This window comes from Lepus europaeus, chromosome 4 (genome assembly GCF_033115175.1).
Source record: "Lepus europaeus isolate LE1 chromosome 4, mLepTim1.pri, whole genome shotgun sequence".
Classification (NCBI taxonomy): domain Eukaryota; kingdom Metazoa; phylum Chordata; class Mammalia; order Lagomorpha; family Leporidae; genus Lepus; species Lepus europaeus.
In genome coordinates, this window is record NC_084830.1 from 110349687 (window position 1) to 110369345 (window position 19659).

The 19659-nt window shown below is 48.0% G+C and overlaps 1 protein-coding gene across 1 annotated transcript in view; it reads left to right on the forward strand.

Moving 5' to 3' along the window:
- Positions 1 to 1140: 1140 nt before the first annotated feature.
- LCP2 (lymphocyte cytosolic protein 2) overlaps positions 1141 to 19659 on the forward strand; it is a 48495-nt gene continuing 29976 nt past the window's right edge. The window contains exons 1-3 of the mRNA XM_062189652.1: positions 1141 to 1422; positions 6386 to 6448; positions 9761 to 9807. Coding sequence (XP_062045636.1) covers positions 1345 to 1422; positions 6386 to 6448; positions 9761 to 9807 — 188 coding nt within the window. The 5' untranslated portion in view covers positions 1141 to 1344. The remainder of the gene's footprint in view (positions 1423 to 6385; positions 6449 to 9760; positions 9808 to 19659) is intronic.

Below are 19659 nucleotides of genomic sequence, written 5' to 3' on the forward strand. Positions count from 1 at the left end.
GGCTCCTTATATTGCGTATAAGACGTAGAGTGTGTGTGGCCAAAGAAACCCTTGAAAAACCTTCAGGAAGGCACCATGCAGGGACTGTCATAGCATTGCTCAGTAAGGCAACAAGGCTTGATTCTTTCCCAAAGCACCAGCACTGATGGCTGTGTGCGCGTGTGTGTGAGAGCGTGAGTGTGTAGAACCGAGTGAAGTAGCTATATTTTGTTCAGAGGCCGCTGCCGCATTGCACAAATGCATTGCCTTTTAGACCCGGGTTTGGCTGTCTGACAAGTTGCTCCGTCTGTGACAAATGCACAGTCTGAGACTGGTGAAGAAATAAGGAGATTCCCACTCCTGTCTCCAGGGAATGTGCTTTTTGATTGAAACACATGATGTCATCAACAGTGAATAAAACATGAGCAGTAAACACACAGTGGAATCCAAGGCACCAGCGCAGCAATTGTCACTTCTATCTTTCTGATTTTTTCATTTGAAGGTTCTCTTAGTTAAATGCATCTATCTGTTATGAGTGTATAAGGCAATGCCTCTGCTTTCCTATTTTACATATAGGGAAATTGAGCTCCCCAGATTTTAAGTCCTTGCCCAAGGTTGCACAGCACAGAGAAGCTCCCATCAGAAGGGAACCCGGGTTGGCCCAGGGCAGCGCCTTGCTCAGTCTTGGATGCCTGAGTCACTGCAGACTCACCCTCTCATTTCAACGGCAGCAGGCAGAGACTGCTAGAGACTAGGGGTGAGAGAAGAAGGGAGTTGGAAAGCATTAAAAGGGCATCATGCGTCCCCCCACACCACAGCTCCCTGTTGTGGGACGTTGTCTATATTTTAGGTCAATTGTCAGATGAATAGATACTCATCTGCAAAGCCCCAGCAGAGCAAGAACGTGGTGTAGACCCATGGGGTGGGGGTGAGGGGACAGGAGTTTTAACAGCAAAATGCTTGGGCTGGTATTGGAGTTCAAGCGCCCTTCAAGGCCCCTCCTGCTGGGCTGGGGTGCCCAGGACCACAGGCGAGGTGGAGAGTGACCTGCCCCGTCACTCTGTCTGCATCTCAAGCCCTCAGAGCTGGGCTTCCTTGTTTACTTATTTAGAAGCCAGCAGAGGAAGTGGTAAAGGAAACTAGCCAAGTCGTTTTCTGAGAAGAGACCATATTTGTTCGCAGAGGAAGCTGCTGCTTTCTGGGATCCGACTACAGCAGAAAAGACGTCTGCTCCAACAAGGCCGATCCAGGGGCAGCTGGGAGTTGGGAGAGCCAAGGACGCCTCCAAGACTTGGATTTGGGGTTCTCTGTCCATGGGTGCAGCATCCACGCTCAACCTGTGAGCCCCCTCCTAGGACAGCAGCCATGGCACTGAGGAACGTGCCCTTTCGCTCCGAAGTCCTTGCCTGGGACCCTGACAGCCTTGCTGACTACTTCAAGAAGGTGAGACCCGCTCTTTTGTTAGTGGTCGGGCTGGGAGTGCCCTCCATGGGCTGGGCAGAGGACAAGGGGTGTAAAAGACAGCGATGGAGTGACTGGCCTCTCGGCGGCCTTGTTGGGAGAGTGAGTGCCATGGAAGACCACTGAGAGCTCTTTGCAGTGAGTTCTGGAGAGGAGGGTGGGAGCAGGATCTCTTGAATGAGTAGGTGCCTACCATGTGCCAAGGCCTGGACTCGGTGCGCTACAGCACTGTCCCATTGATCCCTCTTGACAATCTTCTGAGGTCAATATTGTCATCCCCGTGGCTCAGCTTCAAGGTAGGCTCAAGGAGGCTAAACAGCCCAAAGCCACAGGGTCTACAGGTGGTAGTGACAGAAGGATTTGAGTCACTTCTGTGCGATTTCAGTCTGTGCTCTGAGATAAAGAGAACTACATTCTAGAAAGGGGAGACCTGGTGCTCTGTGTGTAGAAGAACAGGCAGGGAAGGAGGGAGGGGTAGAGGCTAGAGGCTAGACATGGCGTTTGGTCACTCACTGCTCAGGGCCCAGAAAGCTGGGTCCTCAAGTTCTTACATAGATCAGAGTCTCACTGCTGTGGAGCCGGGACCAGGGTTGCTGTCTACCTTCCAGACTTGGAAGAGATGCTCAAAGATCATCTGCTTGTCCATCTGCTGGTGGGGACAACAGGACACAAGCCTGCCCAAGCAGGTTTCAGATCACAGGCTGTTAGGGATCCTCTGTCCCTGTCTCTAGCATAAGATGCCTTACAGGGGACATTTGCTCTTTTTTTTTTTTAAGATTTATTTATTTGTTTGAAAGTCAGAGTTAAACAGAGAAAGGAGAGGCAGAGAGAGAGGGAGAGAAAGAGAGAGAGGTCTTCCATCTGCTAGTTCACTCCCCAGTTGGCTGCAACGGCCGGAGCTGTGCCAATCCGAAGCCAGAAGCCAGGAACTTCCTCCAGGTCTCCCATGCGGGTGCAGGGGCCCAAGGACTTGGGCTGTCTTCTACTGCTTTCCCAGGCCATAGCAGAGAGCTGGATGGGAAGAGGAGCAGCTGGGTCTCAAACTGGTGCCCATATGGGATACTGGCACTTCAGGCCAGGGCGTTAACCCGCTGTACCATAGCACCAGCCCAAGGGACATTTGCTCTTCTAATATCCTCTTCCCTGCAGGCTGGCACCACATTTAGTTGATACTGCAGACCAGCATAAAGAAGAGCTTGTAGCACTAAGACTTGACATGTCATCTAACTTAACTTTCTGTTTTTCCTGGGGAAACTGAGCCCCGCGGGGGTGGAATAGGCTCTCTGGGACACATAGCTGAACCTGAGGTCTCATAGTACCAAGATATTTGCAGTGACGACGGTTCTTCCCCAGCCTAAAAACAAAAACCTTGAACACATTGAACCAGGTGTGGCATGGTAGGGGCACAGCCCCACAGAGCCTGTCGTTTTCTGTTTCTTGTGCATTTCATTTCTGTTGTCCCCTCTGCCTCCACCCCACACAGGTATAAAGTCATAACAAACTTAGGTTTCAGGTTTGTAGATGCAAAGATCACTGGACAACTGGCCCAACTGGCCTTTGAAGAGTATTTCTAATACTTCTCTGAGATAGGGCAATCAAAGGTAAAATTTGCCCAGATGGAAGTATGTGGTACGTTATTGCTATAAAGAAGGGAGAAAGGAGTTGAGAGTTACAGAGGGAAAGGCCCAGGAGAGCTGAGGGGCTATTTCAAGTGTGGTCAGAAAAATTTCACAACCCAGCTGACCAACAGAGAGTCTGTAGGCAAAGTTCCCGTCAGCGCAGGGCGACAGGACAGACTGGAGGGCAGCGTTGATTCAGGACACAGCTCTCTGCCTGAGTTTGGGGAAAGAATGATTCTCTTCTTGGAGTTCTAAGACCTTGCAAAAAAATGCATAGCACTGGGCCAGAGTCCCCTCCCAGCATAAAAGGACCCAGGTAGGAACAAGGAGGCAGAGGGGAATCTGTGACCCTGGAAGTCCCAGGCTATCTCAGTCCCCAAGAGACAGAACCAGGAGCGTACTGACTGCAAGTTCATTTGGGGATGGATCTTGGTGATCAAACATACCATTTAACGCATCAACGGGTAGGCGTTTGGTGGGTGCAGTTTCTACCAACGCGTCGGGGTCAGGCCTCCCTCAGTGATACCACACTGCCCAACTCTGGAGTCAGACACACCTTGTTAGATTCCTGGCTCTGCCACCTGCTAGTTTGGTGGCCTTCCCTTAGCTACCTTGCCTCTCTCTGAGCAAGTCAGTCCTCAAGAGAGAAAACACTGCTCAACACAGGGTCATCTGGGGATGGATCTTGGAGATAAAATGTGTCATTTCATGAGTTGATTGGTAGATGATTGGAAGGCAATTGGTAGGCACAACTTCTAGCAAAGCAGGCAATTAAACAGACATGAAGGGTAACAAACCCAGTGGAATGGTTGAGAGGAGTAAAGGAAATAGTATGTGCGAGGCATTCAGCAAAGACACAGGTATCAAAATGTTTATTGCTCCCAGTTTCCTGCTGTGTTAACTGACCCCTCACTGGTATGGGGATTGCAGGGCTCTGAGTCTTTTTACCTCAGAAGTGTTTCTCATCCCATATCTGGGATTAAGACCAAGGCTGTGTTTGGTGATGGCTTAACCCCTCCAATTCTTATCACCACGGAGGGACAACATCCTTGGGCCCTGCCCTGGAGAGACACTAGCTCAGAGCGGTGTGTTTGAATCCCAGCTGCATTCCCTACTCACCGTGTGTCCTTACATGAGTCCCTTCCCCTCTCTGGGTCTCAGTCATTGAGCACAAAGTCAAGCAGCCTCCATACCAGTGCTTACCAAAGCTCATCAGAATTATCAGAGTGATCCAGGGCCCCTGTTAAAAGTACAGATTCTAGACCCCCTGGGCCCGGATCTTGCTGGATCAGGTCCCAGTCTTCAAGGCTGCCTGTCAAGCCAAAGTCATCAGATAATGACAGCGAAAATGATGCGCTAAAGGCAGTTGACTCTTCCAAAAAGCGCTCCCACTCCCCACACGTAGATAACAGAGCTGCTGAGCTCAGTGCTGCTGCTTGCTTGCTTTCTTCTTTCTTTTCTTTCTCTCTTTCTTTCTTTCTTTGTTTCTTTCTTTTTTCTTTTAGTAAGCTTTTATTTAATCAATATAAATTTCATAGGTACAGCTTTTGGAATATAGTGGTTCTTACCCCCATACCCGCCCTCCCACCCCAACTCTCGTCCTACCTCCTACTCCCTCTCCCATCCCATTCTTCATTAAGATTCATTTTTAATTATCTTTATATACAGAAGATAAACTCTATACTAAGTAAAGATTCAACAGTTTGCATCCACACAGACACACAAAGCATAAAGTACTGTCTGAAGACAAGTTTTAGCGTTAATTCTCATAGTACAACTCATTAAGGACAGAAGTCCTACATGGGGAGCAAGTGCACAGTGACTCCTGTTGTTGACTTAACAAGAGTACTGTTGCTTTCAACACTGGCCCACCTATCAGTTTTCTGAGTGTGATGTTGATCCCACCTTTCCAAGCCAAGTGGTTACAACAATTGCATTCACTTTCAGACTTGAAGGCCATAGTGAAGAACGTGATTGTAAGATCCATGCTTGTGGGAGAACCCAGGATCCTCAGAGAAAAATGTTTAACCTTAAATGCTCTAGTCCAAAATACCAAAGTTAGAGATATTTCAAATGTAAATGGATATTTTCTATGGTTGGCCATGGGTTTAGGAAAATAACCAAGATACTAAAAACATTCATTCCCTTTGGTCCTATAAATCTATCTGAGACTGACTTACACCATGTGTTTTAGGTAGAAAGAACAAGATTATGCCAAGGAATATCCGTGATGTGCTAGGTCTCACTCTGGATGGTGGATCAAGCTGCACTTTGATTTGTTCACTCTACTTGCTATGTAGGAGGGTATTTCCAAAACTTCATGAAAAAATGAATTAAAAGATGTCTACTTTGATGGAAAAACTTGAAACTCATGTAGTCATGAGGTCTTCAAGAAGTTCATGGAAAATGTATATGTGTGAATTTCAGAAATTGTTTGCACCAAAATAAACTTATTTTTAATTCCATTTCCACAAATTTTCTAAAGTACCCGCATAGAAGTTATGCTGTTATTTAAAAGGAAATATTCATGGTAGAAGCGTGGCAGATGCGTGGCAGCCTTTTCCTCATGTCTGGTTGTCACCTCTGTCACCTGCAACCCATGGAACCTCGGGCAAGTCACTGGACTCTGAGCCTCTCGCTCCTCTTCTGCAGAGTGTCACGACTACATGACAGGACCGGCTTAAACACTCGCAACAGTGCCTACCACATAGGAAGCATTGATAATTATTAGCACTGTTCATCTGCATTCTTGGAACAGCACTTTAGTAAATAACCTAAATGTCCAGCAATAAGGGAGTGGCATGACGCATTAAAGAAGTTTGTAATAATACCAGGCAGTGAACATATGACCATTTTAGGTCATTTAAGAGAGCACAGTGTAGGATAACAAGATTGAGCGTGATAGCCTCGCCACACTGGGGAATATGCCAGGGAGAAAGCACTGTGGGAAACATGTCGCTGTGTTCACTGAGGTGGCCTCAGGTGGCCGGAGAGCGGCTGGGACGCATGTCCCCTTTCAGCTCCTCTCTGCTTCCCTAAGGAGCCTGGGGTCAGCCCTTTCTGTGTGCCCCAAAGGCAATCTCGTTGTAGAGGTTTAGGCCTCAAGGCCTTAGAGTGAGCCATTTCTTCATTACAGGCGGTCCCAGGGGGCTAGTGAAAGCGGGGCTGAGGGGGGATGCGGCCCCTCTGTGAGAGGAGGGAGGAAAAGGGGAGTCTGGCTAGCCACAAGGACCACAAATTGCTGAGCTTCTGGGGCAGGTGAGGGAGGGGGACCAATGGCAGAGGCTGCCCTTCACTGACTGCTCCCACCCCGCTTCTCGTTGCAGCTCAACTACAAGGACTGTGAGAAGGCGGTGAGGAAGTACCACATCGACGGGGCTCGGTTTTTGGTAAGCTGAGGCCAATTGCATACATTGAAACCAAAAAAGTTCACACTTTCCGCAAATGACTGTATGGTCAACTGGTCTACCTTGTCCCAGGGGACAGTGTGGTCAGTGTCTGTCTTTCAGGCCCCCATGTAACCTCTTCTTTCTTCAGAGTCTTGGAAGGTTTCATGCCCTCACCACCTCTCAGGTTCCACCTATCCAAAGCCCCTCTCAGAACTTTCACTGATACAAGACACACTCTAAAGTCAAAGTAGAAGAAGAAATGCCGACAATTGAAAATGAAACCACTTTGACAATCTATTCAAATCCCATCCATAGTTTGAGAAGCTCAAGCAGAAAAGAAAACCCATAAGAGAGAACAGAAGAATCTTGCCTCTTACTTTTCACTCTGGGATGCTTAGCCATCGTGTGGAATAAAGGGTGGAATCACTCTCATTATTTCAATTGCTTTTCTCATTCCTATTGTTGATTTTGTGTCAAATGCACATGTGATGGGGCTCTCTCCACGGCATTAGAATTCACAGAGCTTTCAGTGTAAGACCGAGGTGGAGGTGAATGTCAAGGATGAGCCATCAGAGAGAAAGGAACTCAGCTCTGATGGTGGAGACCCAGGCATTAGCCTGGAAGTATGAGCATTTCCCCCAAAATGACGCCTTCGCTGGGGGTTAGGAGTGGCCCGGCAGCCCCAATCCATCCCATCAGGTTACGTTGCTTCACCCTTCGCAAAAAGAATGGAAACAAGACTTCAAGGTCTCTGCATCTGGGTTCAGAGTGAGGACTGCACGGTAGGTTGTTTCCCTGTACGGAAACTTGACCACAGCGAGGGCGCCCGCTCCTGCTGCCACCCAGCAAGCCAATCCCTGTCTTAGGCTGTATTCCAGCCCCCGACATCTTCTTGCGTTGCTTCAGTGATGGTGAGCAGAGCCATGTTTCTGTTAGGGGCAGCTCTGGAGTCTCACAAGGAGACAAAATCTGGGCTCTATTGAGCTGAGTTTTGCTTCCAGATGCCATAAAAAAACACGTTTATTCGCTGTTCCAGTAGATCACTGACATCCATCATTGGATAAGCAGAAATCCGTTCATGGGCTCCCGCCACGAGCTGGGGATAGGGGCATGGGTAAGATGCAGTTCTCGCCTTCCAGAAGCCGATTTTACAGCAGAACGCCATCGGGAAAGCTCCAACCACCTCGTTGGCAGATGAGGAAATGCATGCCAAGGGCTGATGTGATTTGTCCTAGCAGGCAGGCTAACGCGTACATTTAATTTAGTCCAATACTGCATGAGTTTTTAACAATGTCACTTAATCATACTGAGATTTAAATCAATAGAACTCCTGGAGTCCTGTTGTTGCTGTCCTTGCAGTTACTACCAAACCGGAATATCCCATTCTGGGGCCTGAGAGCAGACTTACTAGGGCTGAGTGAAAAGGGCAATGACATCTCTGAGGACGCCCTGTCCCAGCCTGGTTACACCAGGCTGCCTTGAGCAGGCACTTGCCCTTGCTGAGCCTCTCTGTGCTCCCTCTCTCTGTTGACTGAGAACCTTGGCCCGGGGCCACCATGGGTGGCATCCCCCATCCCCCAGCTCTGTGAGTGTCAGCCAGGCAGGACAGGCCGGTTTCCTCGGTAGAGGGGTGGTGTCTAAGCAGCCAGGTTTCCTCTGTTCCAATCTGGGACCCAGCAGCCTCTCAGAGAATGCAGCACACTCTGCTCATTGTGTGAACAGAAGGAAGTGGAATGAGGCGATAGGAGTCAGTGCCTGCCCCTAGCCACTGGAGCAGCTAAAGCCAGCTCCTGCCGAAACCCGTCTTCCACCCCTGGTTCTCTGGGTACAATTTGCAATTCCCAGTCTAAGTTCTAATTTCTCATCTGTCATTCCTCCCAGCCCTGTAATACCCAGGGCCATTCTGCTACTAATGGCAAAAGTGCAAGGCCCTATGCCTTTCTTTCTTCATGGTAGGCCCCTTGAAACTGTCGTGCTGCCATTTTTGTTTTCTATTGAGAAGGATGGGAGCTTGTTTGGCAAGGACTGGTGATCTGTGATTCTAGGAGGTGTAGGAGGAGATGAGCCTGTGACTTGTGTCAGTTGGGAAGACGCGTGGCTGTGTGTCACAGAAACCTTCCTCCAGCGGCTTAACCAAACAGGGGTTGCTTTTGTTTTTCTCAAGTAGTCAGAAACGTACGGGTGGGTTCTCAGGGCAAGTGAGCTGCTGAGGGAAGTCATCAAAAACCCAGGCTCCGTCTAGCCTGTGGCTTCCGTCCTAATGGTTGCGAGTTGGTGTCTCCACATCTAGGCATTAAATCAGCGTTGCAGCCTGCAGGGAGGGGGCAGGGAAACAGGTAAGCGGGAATGCATCTCCCTCCCTTATTTTTTTTTTTTTTTTCAAGAAAGCAGCCCAAACTCTCAGCCAGTAGACCTCATGCTCTATCTCACTGGTCACAGGGAGTCACGTGACCTCTGCAATCCGCAAGGGCATCTAGCATGTTCACTATCACGAACAAAACCCAGATCCTGTCGGTAAAGAAGAGAGAGAGAGATTGAACACACAAGCAGCACTGTCTGCGGTATCATCTCTCCTGGAGGGGTTCCCAAAGGGCCTGGACATGGGAGGAGGGAAGTTTGCACGAGGAAGGAGACTGTGGACATCACAGAGCGAAGTCCATCTCCAGTTCTGTCACCTACAAGCTGAAACGCCTTTAGCATCCTCAAGTCTCAGCCTTCCCTGTCTATAAAGTGAGAACGCCCATCCTGCCTCACAGGATTGATGTGAGGATCAATCAAATGTTAAAAGGCAGAGGCCCAGGGGAAAGTCTTGACAGATATGGATTTCTCTCTGCTTTTTCCTATTTGTTCCCTTGAAATAACCTTTTCATCACATCTCTACATCTCGAGATTTCTACCAACATGTCTGGTGAAGGGGTTTTGGGGGATGGTGGTATAAGGGGCACAGACCCTTTCTCCAGCCTGACTTCTCTACAGCTGATCCATGTGGATACCATGCTCGGGCAGGCGTGTAGGGAAAGATCACCACACAGCCCACAAAACGACATCTGTCGGTCTCCAAGATTTAGCTCTCACGGTGTTTGTTTAAGTTAAAATTATTGCCAACATTGAGAACCTAGAAAATTCCACATAAAATTCAGATTTCAGGATTCTTTTGAAAGATGGAGAAGCCACCCACTTGTGGGGGGTGGGGGGAGCAATACTCCAGCTTGCCACAGTCTCCTTAGATTGTTACATACGTTATTCTTTGCACTTGGCAGAGAGCTCTTCCCGTGGCTTGTAACCTGAATGCCATGCGTGTCTTTATTTCAGAACCTGACCGAAAATGACATTCAGAAGTTCCCTAAGCTCCGGGTGCCGTGAGTACTTCCTCTGATTTGCTGGGTTGGGTTTGGAGAAGGGCGATGGGAATGGGGAGCAGTCCAGGGAAGCTGAGTCAGCTGTATGTCACTGTTGGTTTGAAATAGAAGATTCAGTAGGAAGGGTGGGGGCAAGGGCAGGGTATGGGGAGGGGCAGTTACATGCGTTAGAAAAGGGAAGTTACCGAGCCAGTCCTGTCCCTTTGCTAAAGTCGCCCTCGGCTCTGCACCGTGTTTTCATCTGGCTTCCCAGTGGGGTAGCGTGAAAATAGCACCCAAGTCAGAAGACCTGAGCCTCATTGGCTCCGTGATGACTGGAGTTTTCCGGGCCTCCACGTCCAGCTCAGCAAAATGAGAGCTGAACGAGGTGAAGAAGGCAATGAGTATCATTTTGTCGGTAATACTAAGCAAAGATGGCCAGTGGGCTGTTGTGCTAAGAAGAATCCTGAGGAAAGGGAGCCATGATTTATTGTTGATTTCTGCCCCTAGGGGAGAAGTTGTACACAATGCCATGTATGAGAGCACCTAAAAAAATTTCACGGAAAAATTGAATGAAAAGATAAGTTTATCCTAGCTTGGCTGATTTCACTTAACATAAAGACCTCCAGTTCCAACCATGTTGTCTATTAAAGTTTTTTAAAACATATGTTTGTTTTGATGTAAAACATTTTGAAATCCACAGTTTTTTCATAATATATATTTTCATGAACTTTAAAACCCCTTGCATGCATGGATTTTATAAAGTTTTGCACCTAAATAAACTTATCTTTCAGTTCCATTTTCCACGAACTTTTAAAAATATCATCAATTTGTCCTAATTCTAGTGAAAGTCTCATGAACTTAAATGCCTATAGGAACCAACAGGTGATATAAATGTATTAAATGGGCCAGGTTGAAAACACAACGCCCTGTTGATTTATTTTTCATTTTACCACAGTTGAATAAAACATGGGTGTGGAGCATAAGAAAAAGAATACCATAGTTGTGATGCTAAAAGAAATAGTAACCGAAACAAAGCCTCATTGCCGGTGGAATAAAGGGGAGTAGTGGGAATTGTGGGAAATCTAACGTTTGCTCAGTTCCAGCCAACTGGATTCCAAAATGCCCAACCTTCCAAGTTATCAAGAGTGACTATAGATATGGCTTTGAGTAAATATAGTATCCCAAATTGTAAATGTTCGTTCAAATATTTTAAAATATCGGAAAAGCCAAAGCAAGTACACCTGTGAACTAGATTTAATCTGGGTGTTACCAGTTTATATTCTGAGTGTTCAGTGAGGTCCTTTCTATTGCTCTAAGGGTCTCAAATCTCATAATGATAAAGAGGAAGTGAGCAAAGGGAGCAGCAAGTTGAGAGATCTCGTGAATAGGTAGGAATGCCAGTGTAGCTCAGCTAAGGTGAGTATTTTGAGCATCACTATTAGCTTCCGCTTGTCTGGAAAGATAAAGGAAAAACTGGAATCAGGATTTGCTTTTGTGTCGCCCATCTCTGGAGATGCTGTCAAAGACTGCTTCATCTTTCTAAGAATTTCCTCTAATCCCATGTCACTTTTAAAATTTATTTATTAATGTTACTATTATTATTTGTATTTATTTGAAAGAGTTACAGAGAGAGGTAGAGTTAGAGAGAGAGGTCCTCCATCCTTTGGTCTACCCACCAGATGGCCGCAACGGCCAGAGCTGCGCTGATCCAAAGCCAGGAGCCCGGAGCCTCCTCCGGGTCTCCCACGTGGGCACAGGGGCCCAAGCACCCGGGCCATCCTGCACCACCCTTCCAGGCCATAGCAGAGAGCTGGATCAGAAGAGGAGCAGCCAGGACCAGAACCGGAGCCCATTTGGGATGCTGGTGCCTCAGGTCAGGGCTTTAACCCATTATGCCACAGCACTGGCCCCACACTTTTTAAATTTAAATTTAATTTACAGTGAATGTTCTCAGAGGCACTAGCCACATTTCAATAGCTACATAAAGTTGGTGATGACTATCTAGAACACTTCCATGATGGCAGAAATGTGATATTTCAGAGGCAACTCACAGTTCTGTGTAAAAGAGAGATCTTAACACATAGGGATCAGAACTGACTGCTGGAGGGCCAGACCCAGCTGGGTATATTCAGTTTGATCTACGTTATGGTTTAAAATCAAGACAATTATCACAGACTCCATTAGAAACAAAGGGGAGATGTAGTCATCAAAGGCCCATATTTGGCTACATCAGCAGAACCTGATACCCACTGCCTGGTTAGAGGGGATTTGTGGTCCCCAGTTCACCATGGTTCACGCCTCTCCATAGGGGGTTATTCTGAGGTGCATTAGTTATTTATATCACATATGTGGAGATTTTGACTTTCTGAGCAAGATGAAATAATAGGAATTAGGTTCACTTTCCCACCTGAAATAACCAGATAACCTGGCAAAACACATAAAGCAGAGATTTTTAAGACACTGGACATCAGACAAGGAGTGGTGAAAAACCATGACTGAGGGAACACAGGAGGAACATAAAGAGACAGCAACGAGAGTCCAGGGTCTAGAGTTCACTGAAGAGGCGCCAGACAGGAGAGAGCTGGGTGAAGAGCATCCTAGAGCTACGCAGAGGGCCCCTCTTCAGCAGAGGGCTCATCAGTACATGCATGCGGGCAAACTACCTAAGCTACCCTTAGAATGAGAGGAAACCGTGGCCAATTATAGGGCAGGAAAGAGTGCCTGTTTCTACCCACCAGGCCAGAAAACCTGCAGATTCAGTCTCCGGTTTGAGAACAGAGAAGGATCTTGCCTCAGTGGTGGAGAGTAATGATCCCTAATCTAGAAACTGCTCTGATCTTGTTTAGCAAATTTAATTGTTTCCAAATAACTGGAATAACATTTTGAAATAGGAAAATTAAAAAATTTTCATTAACCCAACAAAGCAAATTTCACAATATTTGGGAGCTAATCAGACAGTAACAGACATGCAGACAAGCAGGAAAACAAGAGCCAAAGTGACCAAAACGAACACCAACACATCAAAATAACTCATAAGTGACACAAATATTAAAATCAGCAGAAAGAACAAAATAACTCTATTTCTTGGCTTCAAAAAATCAAGGCATAGTAAATACAAAAAGACCCAAACAAAACCTTTAGGGATAAAAACAGAAATGTCTGAGATGATAACTAAATTGCTTGAGCTTAATGGCAGATTAGACACTGCAGAAGAAAACATTAGTAAACATGAAGACATGGTAAGGAAAACTACTCAAAATGAAGCACACAGAGAAAAAAGGTTAAAAAAAAAAAAAATCAGAGAACCATAGGGCACTTCAAATAATCGAAGACTCAAGTGATTAAAATTCCCAAAGGAGAGAATATACATGTGGAGAGGGCAAGGAGGGACAGAAATGAAACATTTTGAGATACAGTGGCTGCAAGTTTCCCAAGTTGGATGAAAATTTAAAAACCCACATATCCAAGAGGCTCAACAAACCCCACGGAACGAGAGAGAAAAAAGACTCATTGCACACAGATGAGCAAATATACGGATGAGAGCAGATTTCTAAACTGTGCGAAAAATCCATCAAAGCTGAAGGTAAAGACTTCCATACATGCAAAACCTGAAGGAACTCATCACCAGCTTACTCACACTACAAAAGAATTAAAGTCCTTTAGGCAGAAGGAAGGTGCTACTTGACACCAGATCTTAATCTGGATTTGCATAAGATAAGGAAGAGTACAAAAGAAGAGTGACAGTTGACTATAGATATGGCTTTAAGTAAATATAGTATTCCAAATTGTAAATGCTTGGCTCTGGAGGTATTTGAATTTGCATCTCCTGGCTCCTATACAGACAAATACTTTAACTTCATTTAACTTATAGTTAACTTCATTCACTTAGTAAATCACAGTGTGTCAGGCCTTTGTTAATTACTCAGTCTGTAGAGATAATGGACACTCACATCCTCTTGGGAAGGCCAGATGTACAAACAAATTAATTATACTACAACATTAACTGTGCCATAGCACATGCATGTACACATTCAACGGGAGTGGGAAGGTAGGAGTAAGTTTTTCCACAAGACTTCTGGGAGGGAGGGACCTAAGGTAAATCTTGAAATATCCCAGGAGTGGTCAAAGAAGGGATTAGAGTGCATTCTAGAAATGGGGAAGTACTGCAAAGTCAAAGGGCTCTAGCATAGTTGGCAGAACTACTAACACATTGGAGTAGCTGGCATCCACACACAGGAGAGTGGGAAACAAATAGGCTATGATGACGCTGAGTGTCGTGTGGGTCACATGTCCTATCAAAAAAAAAAAAAAAAAAAGAACTGTCCTATCAGACATCCTAAAGAGTCTGAGAGCACTAGTGGAGGGAGCGAGTGCCACAGAGTGAATGTCAAGGTAAACTTGTGTCTTGGATCCGTCTTGGGCAATGTAAAAGAGGATTTAGAATGGGGTGCAGTTGGGGACATGGGACAAGTTAGGGGACAGTGGTCACGATCCCACAGTGAGATAGGACCTCCTCTGAAGACAGGTGTGGTGGGGATTTCACCCAAGCAGCAGAAGGGCAGGGATGGAGAAGCCCTGTTTCGTGTTCAGGCTAAGCTCTGAGTGCCTGCAGGAGATGGGGTGAGAAGTGGCTGCTGGCTAACACACTGTGTGCTGTGCACACAGTGGGGATGGGGATTTCTCTGGCTACTTGAAAACTCAAACAAACACCTGGCCTCAGCCCAGTCCCTTCCCGAGTGATTGAAGCATATCCAAAATAAATTAAGAGGCCTGCTTATGAAACACAGAAGGCACCGACTGGGAAGGCATCCAGGTGGGTGCAGGGCACCCCGAGAGGTGGCGCAGTGAGCTGCTGTCACTCCAGACACGTACACTGAAGACCAATTCCAGCTCTACTGCTGATAAGCTAGGTGCATGGGGACACGTCCCTAGGTTATCCAAATTCCCTCGACTATAAAAGGAAGTATGGGTTCACCATTAAATAGGATTACTTTCGTATGAACAGATAGGAGAACATAGCAAGCAAAGCTGTAAGACCTGGGGGCAGGGTGCTTGAAGTCTGCTTCTTCCATTCCTGCGCGGTGACACTGTGGACAATGCACCTCAGCTCTGAGCCTCAGAGTCCTCCTCTGCACGATGGGCTAACAAGAGAACCCACTTCAAAAGTCAGCAGGAAAATGACAGGAAATAATAGCAGCACTCGATTAGCTGTTTTCATGTCACTAGCATACATGCATATATATTTATATATATACACACTTTCACATATATATTTAAAAATTGACTTATTTATTTGAATGTCAGAGTTTCAGAGAGAAAGGAAGAGAAAGAGACACAGAAAGATTGGTTCACTCCCCAGACGGCCACAATGGACAGGGATGAGCCAGGACAAAGCCAGGAGCTTCTTCCAGGTCGTGGATGTAGGGGCCCAAGCACTTGGACCATCTTCCATTGCTTCCCTAGGCAGTTAGCAGGGAGCTGGATTGGAAGTGGAGCAGCCGGGACATGAAGTGGCGCCCATCTGGGATACCAGCATTGCAGGCAGTGGCTTTATCCACTCTGCCACAGTGCCGGCCCCACACTTCCAAGTTTTTATGAATTGCTCTATCTTGCCCTAGAGGGACAACAAAAGAAGAGACAGGGTGTGGGGCTTTGAAGTGAGGGAGATGCGGATTCTAAGACTGCCTCTACCTCCTACCAGCTGGTCCTTGGGAGGTCACTTTAGCAGCCTGAACCTCAGCTTCCCACATAGGACCGGAAAGAACCGATTCAGGGGAGAGTAAAGAAGGCAGCCCATGTAGACTGCCTGGGGCTGTCCTTGGCTCGGTGGATATTCGATGCTTACTCATTTGGTTCTCTTACACATGGATTGATTTGTCTCGCTCATTACCCTAAAGGCCTATGAAAAAGAAATTGTGTTCATGTTCTGTTTCCCTCCCCAGGGCTTAAAAAAATCGGTATGAAGTAGGTTATGGAAGGATGCACTTTCTGGTGGAGAAGGATCTCTTTCTCTCCCTCTCTCCTTTCTGTCTGCAAATCTATTCACTCTCTCTGGACGCAGGTGGTCCCCAAGTACCCCTGTATTGTAATGGAGGACAATTTTTAAAGGAAACAAGGGAGGCCCCTTTTATAGAGTCTAGATGCAACATCATTGGTATAGCCTGCGGTGGTCTGGTTCAATGAGAAAAATACGTATTACTATCTGCTGATGCCTATTTGGAGTTTTTTAGATAAGACTTTAGAAGTTTTATATTTGAATGCACAGTGTGGCTTGAACAGTTAAACGGGATGGTGGGACGGGATGAGTGGCAGAGGCAACATTGGGGTCAGATGGTTCTCTTTCCATTAGTTCTCACTGCACCCCTTGCCTACAGAGGCCCAAGGCTGGACAGGCTCCCGTGCAAGCAGAGAAGGAAGGCAATCCTGTCTGTTTCTGGTCTACCTCCCTGGCAAGATGACAGCTCTCCTAATGGTCACTTTAGTACTTAATCCTATCTATTTGGTCTTTTTTTTTTTCCTCAGATTTTATTTATTTGTGTGTGAGGTAGAGATACAGACAGTGAGAGGGAGAGACAGAGAAAGGTCTTCCATCTGCTAGTTCACTCTCCAAATGGCCACAACAGCTGGAGCTGAGCCGATCCAAAGCCAGGAGCTTCCTCCAGGTCTCCCTCGCCGGGGCAGGGGCCCAAGTACACCACAGATGCCTGCCAGCTCCAGGGCTGGAGGGGCCAGTGAGGGCGGGGCTGGAGTGTCCCACTGTGGAAGGGGATGGAGAAGAGCCGGTACCCAGCTCTGACTACTGGAGTGGTGGGACAAACTACACTTCCATTGGCAGCCGGTACTCAGCTACACACGTGACAACACGGGCAGGGAGTAGAGCTCTCCTGAGACAGGGCCTGCTCTTCTGTGTGCCCTGTGCTCCGGGGTTTTCTGTTCTGTTCCACTCCTTCCTTCCTCCCTCCTTCCTTTTCATCTTTTTTAAAAATTGATTTATTTATTTGAATGGGAGAGTTACAGAGAGACAGACAGAGAGAGAGAGAGAGAGAGAGCTCTCCTATCTGCTGGTTCATTTCCCAAATGGCCACAATGGTCGGGGCTGGGCCAGGCCAAAGTTAGGAGCCAGAAGCTTCTTCCAGGTCTCCCATGCAGGTGCAGGAATCCAAGCACTTGGGCCATCTTTCTGCTGCTTTCCCAGGCACATTAGCATAGAATGGGATTGGAAGTGGAGCAGCTGGGATTCGAACAGCCTATATAGGATGCCAGCCCTGCAGGTAGAGGCTTAACCTGCTGCACCACAGCACCAGCCCCTCTTTCCACCCTTCCTTCCTTCTCTCTTTTCTGTCTCCCTTTCTGCCAGTCTGCCTTTGTTTCACGGTTTCTTTCTTACCCCTCGTGTGATCAGCCAAGCGGACTTTAGGAGGCACAGGTGGGCTGCCCTTGGCAGCTTAAAGAACACAGGGACTCTGCAAAGAGAGAAGGAAGCAGGGGCTATCACAGATGGACCGCGGCCCCGCTCCTTCCCCGGCTCCCTTCACAGTTACACAGCTCCCCCCCTCCCCCTCCCTCTCCCTCTTTTTTAGAAAACATTTTCAGCAACCTGAAGGAAAGCAGGATTTATTTCGCAAGCTCTTCTGATCATAGGCATCACCAGGGGCTGCTTGACATTATTGCTTTCTGGAAATCTTCCTTTGGAGAATCAGCTGAGGCCGGGGTGCACCTGTGTAATCCTGCTGCCCGGGCCCATCAGGGGTCCCCTTGTCAGATCCAACTCTTCACTGTGCTGAGAAGGCAGCTGGGGCCTGCGGAGGCCAAGGGCCTTGTCTGGCATCACACAGCGGGTACCCACCCTGAGAGCGAGACATGTCGTCTGTCTTCGTGGCCACAGGTTCTGTTCCTTTGACTGTTCCAGGAGTCACCTCTGCCTGAGAAGGTGGAATCTGGCCCCTGCCACGCTGCTAGTTAAGAGAAGCAACAGGGCTGGGGCCTGGATCACCAGACAGTGCCACCTTCCTGCAATGGCCTAACTTCCTGTTGGAGGTCCAGCCCAATTTCTAGGGCCAGCACATCCACCAAACAGCGGGGAGCAGAGAGAACTACTATCTGTGGCTACCCAGCCCCCTTGGTCTTTTTCCCTGGTCCTGAGTGAAGCCTGGGGTTTTTGTGGAGCTCAGAGAATGAGTCACCTCCGGCCACTCACTGTCACTTGGTTCTCTGGGGGTGGGGTGCAACTTTGCACCTAGAGGCTGCACCCACCTCCCTGCCCTGCCTGTGAGCCCTCCCACTTAAGGCCTCAGCCCCTAGCAGGGATCCTGCTGCAGGTGTTCTTTAAATCCATCAAAGCAGGAGGACCTGGGCACCCATGTTTTGCTGCAAGCTGGACTGCCAGGCCACGTGCTGCTCTCTCTGGGCACGCTGCTGCTCCCCTGTGGAGCCTGTGGTTTGGCATTTCCTTCCTTACCCGGCGAGAGCCCCGGCAGCCGCAGCCTGGCTGTTAGAGATACTGGTGAGAAGCAACACCACAAAGAGCAGGAGGGCTTTTCATGCTCCAAGCAGCGTTGGGAACCAGTCACAGCCCAGCCCAACCCTGAGGGACGGGGGCGTTGAGGTGAGGCTCAGCCCACCTCCCTAAAGTCATTGCCGAAATGTCACCTCCCCCTTGAGCCCTGATCTTTTTAAATTGTAACCGCTTCCCACCCATGCACCCTCCTCCTCCTTGCTTCCACACTGCCTGTGTGAATACACAGTACAGTCAAGGCTGCTTCAGAACCACTGGGACATGCTCTGAGAAGTGTCGTGAGGCAGGTTCGGTGTTGTGCAAGCATCCCAGAGTGATTGAGACACCCCTGGGTAGCAGACAGCAATCATTCAGTGGGGGTCAAGAGATGCAGGAAGTACAAGCCGTGTGAGGCTGCTGCTGGCCTAACACTGTGCAGTTTCATGGTAAACCTCAGAGCATATGCTTCAATAATGCTACAGAGTTTAGGATAGTAAATACATGAGACAGTGGTGTAGCTGTTGATTATCATGAATTATCCAACTTGGGGCACTGCATGTGCCATGCTTTTATGCAGCTGACAGCACAGTAGGTGTGTTTACACCAGGGTCAGCAGACACACGAGTGATGCCTTGCCCTCCGACGATGTCACAGCAGGTGCGATGGTACCAGCAATAGGAATCGCTCAGTACACTGGAATCTTCCAGGACCACCATGCTAAACACAGCCTGCCATTGACAGATGGGTTGCTCCGTGGCACGTGGCTGTAGATACTTATATGGAATTCCACCTCCCTAAACACTCCTAATCAATCGTCCATCTCTCTTCCTGAGCACAGGAGCTGATATGTCTGATTTGGTCACCAATGCCCCTTGAGCACCCAGCAGCTTTCTGGTGCTTAGAAGGCCCTTACTAATCACTGAATAAATAAGGGACTGAATGGGAGTGGCTGCGGTAGCCAGCGCCACCTGGCTGGCCAGGGTGCAGGACACCAGTGAGGCTCCTGTGACTGCTCTGATAGAGCCCTTCTCTCCTGCCTGCCCATCATCTCCAAACACCCATCGAAAGGAACAGACAGAGCCATGTTGCAAGTACTGGGCCACCCGATCAGAAGGCCACCTGCTTTATTTAAAGCATGGCTGTCTCTGGCAGTCACTGAAGCCTGCAATTCCATGAATGATGTCATCACGGAGGGCTAAACACTGCCCTCTTACCTACCTTCCAATTCGACTGCCTGAGTTCAATTCCCGGTTCTGGCTCCTAACGCCGGCTTCCCACCAATGCAGACCCCAGAGATGATAGGTGATGGCTCAGATGACAGGGCTCCCACCTCCCATGTCGGGGGCCTAGATTGTGTCCCCAGCTTTAGCCCTGGC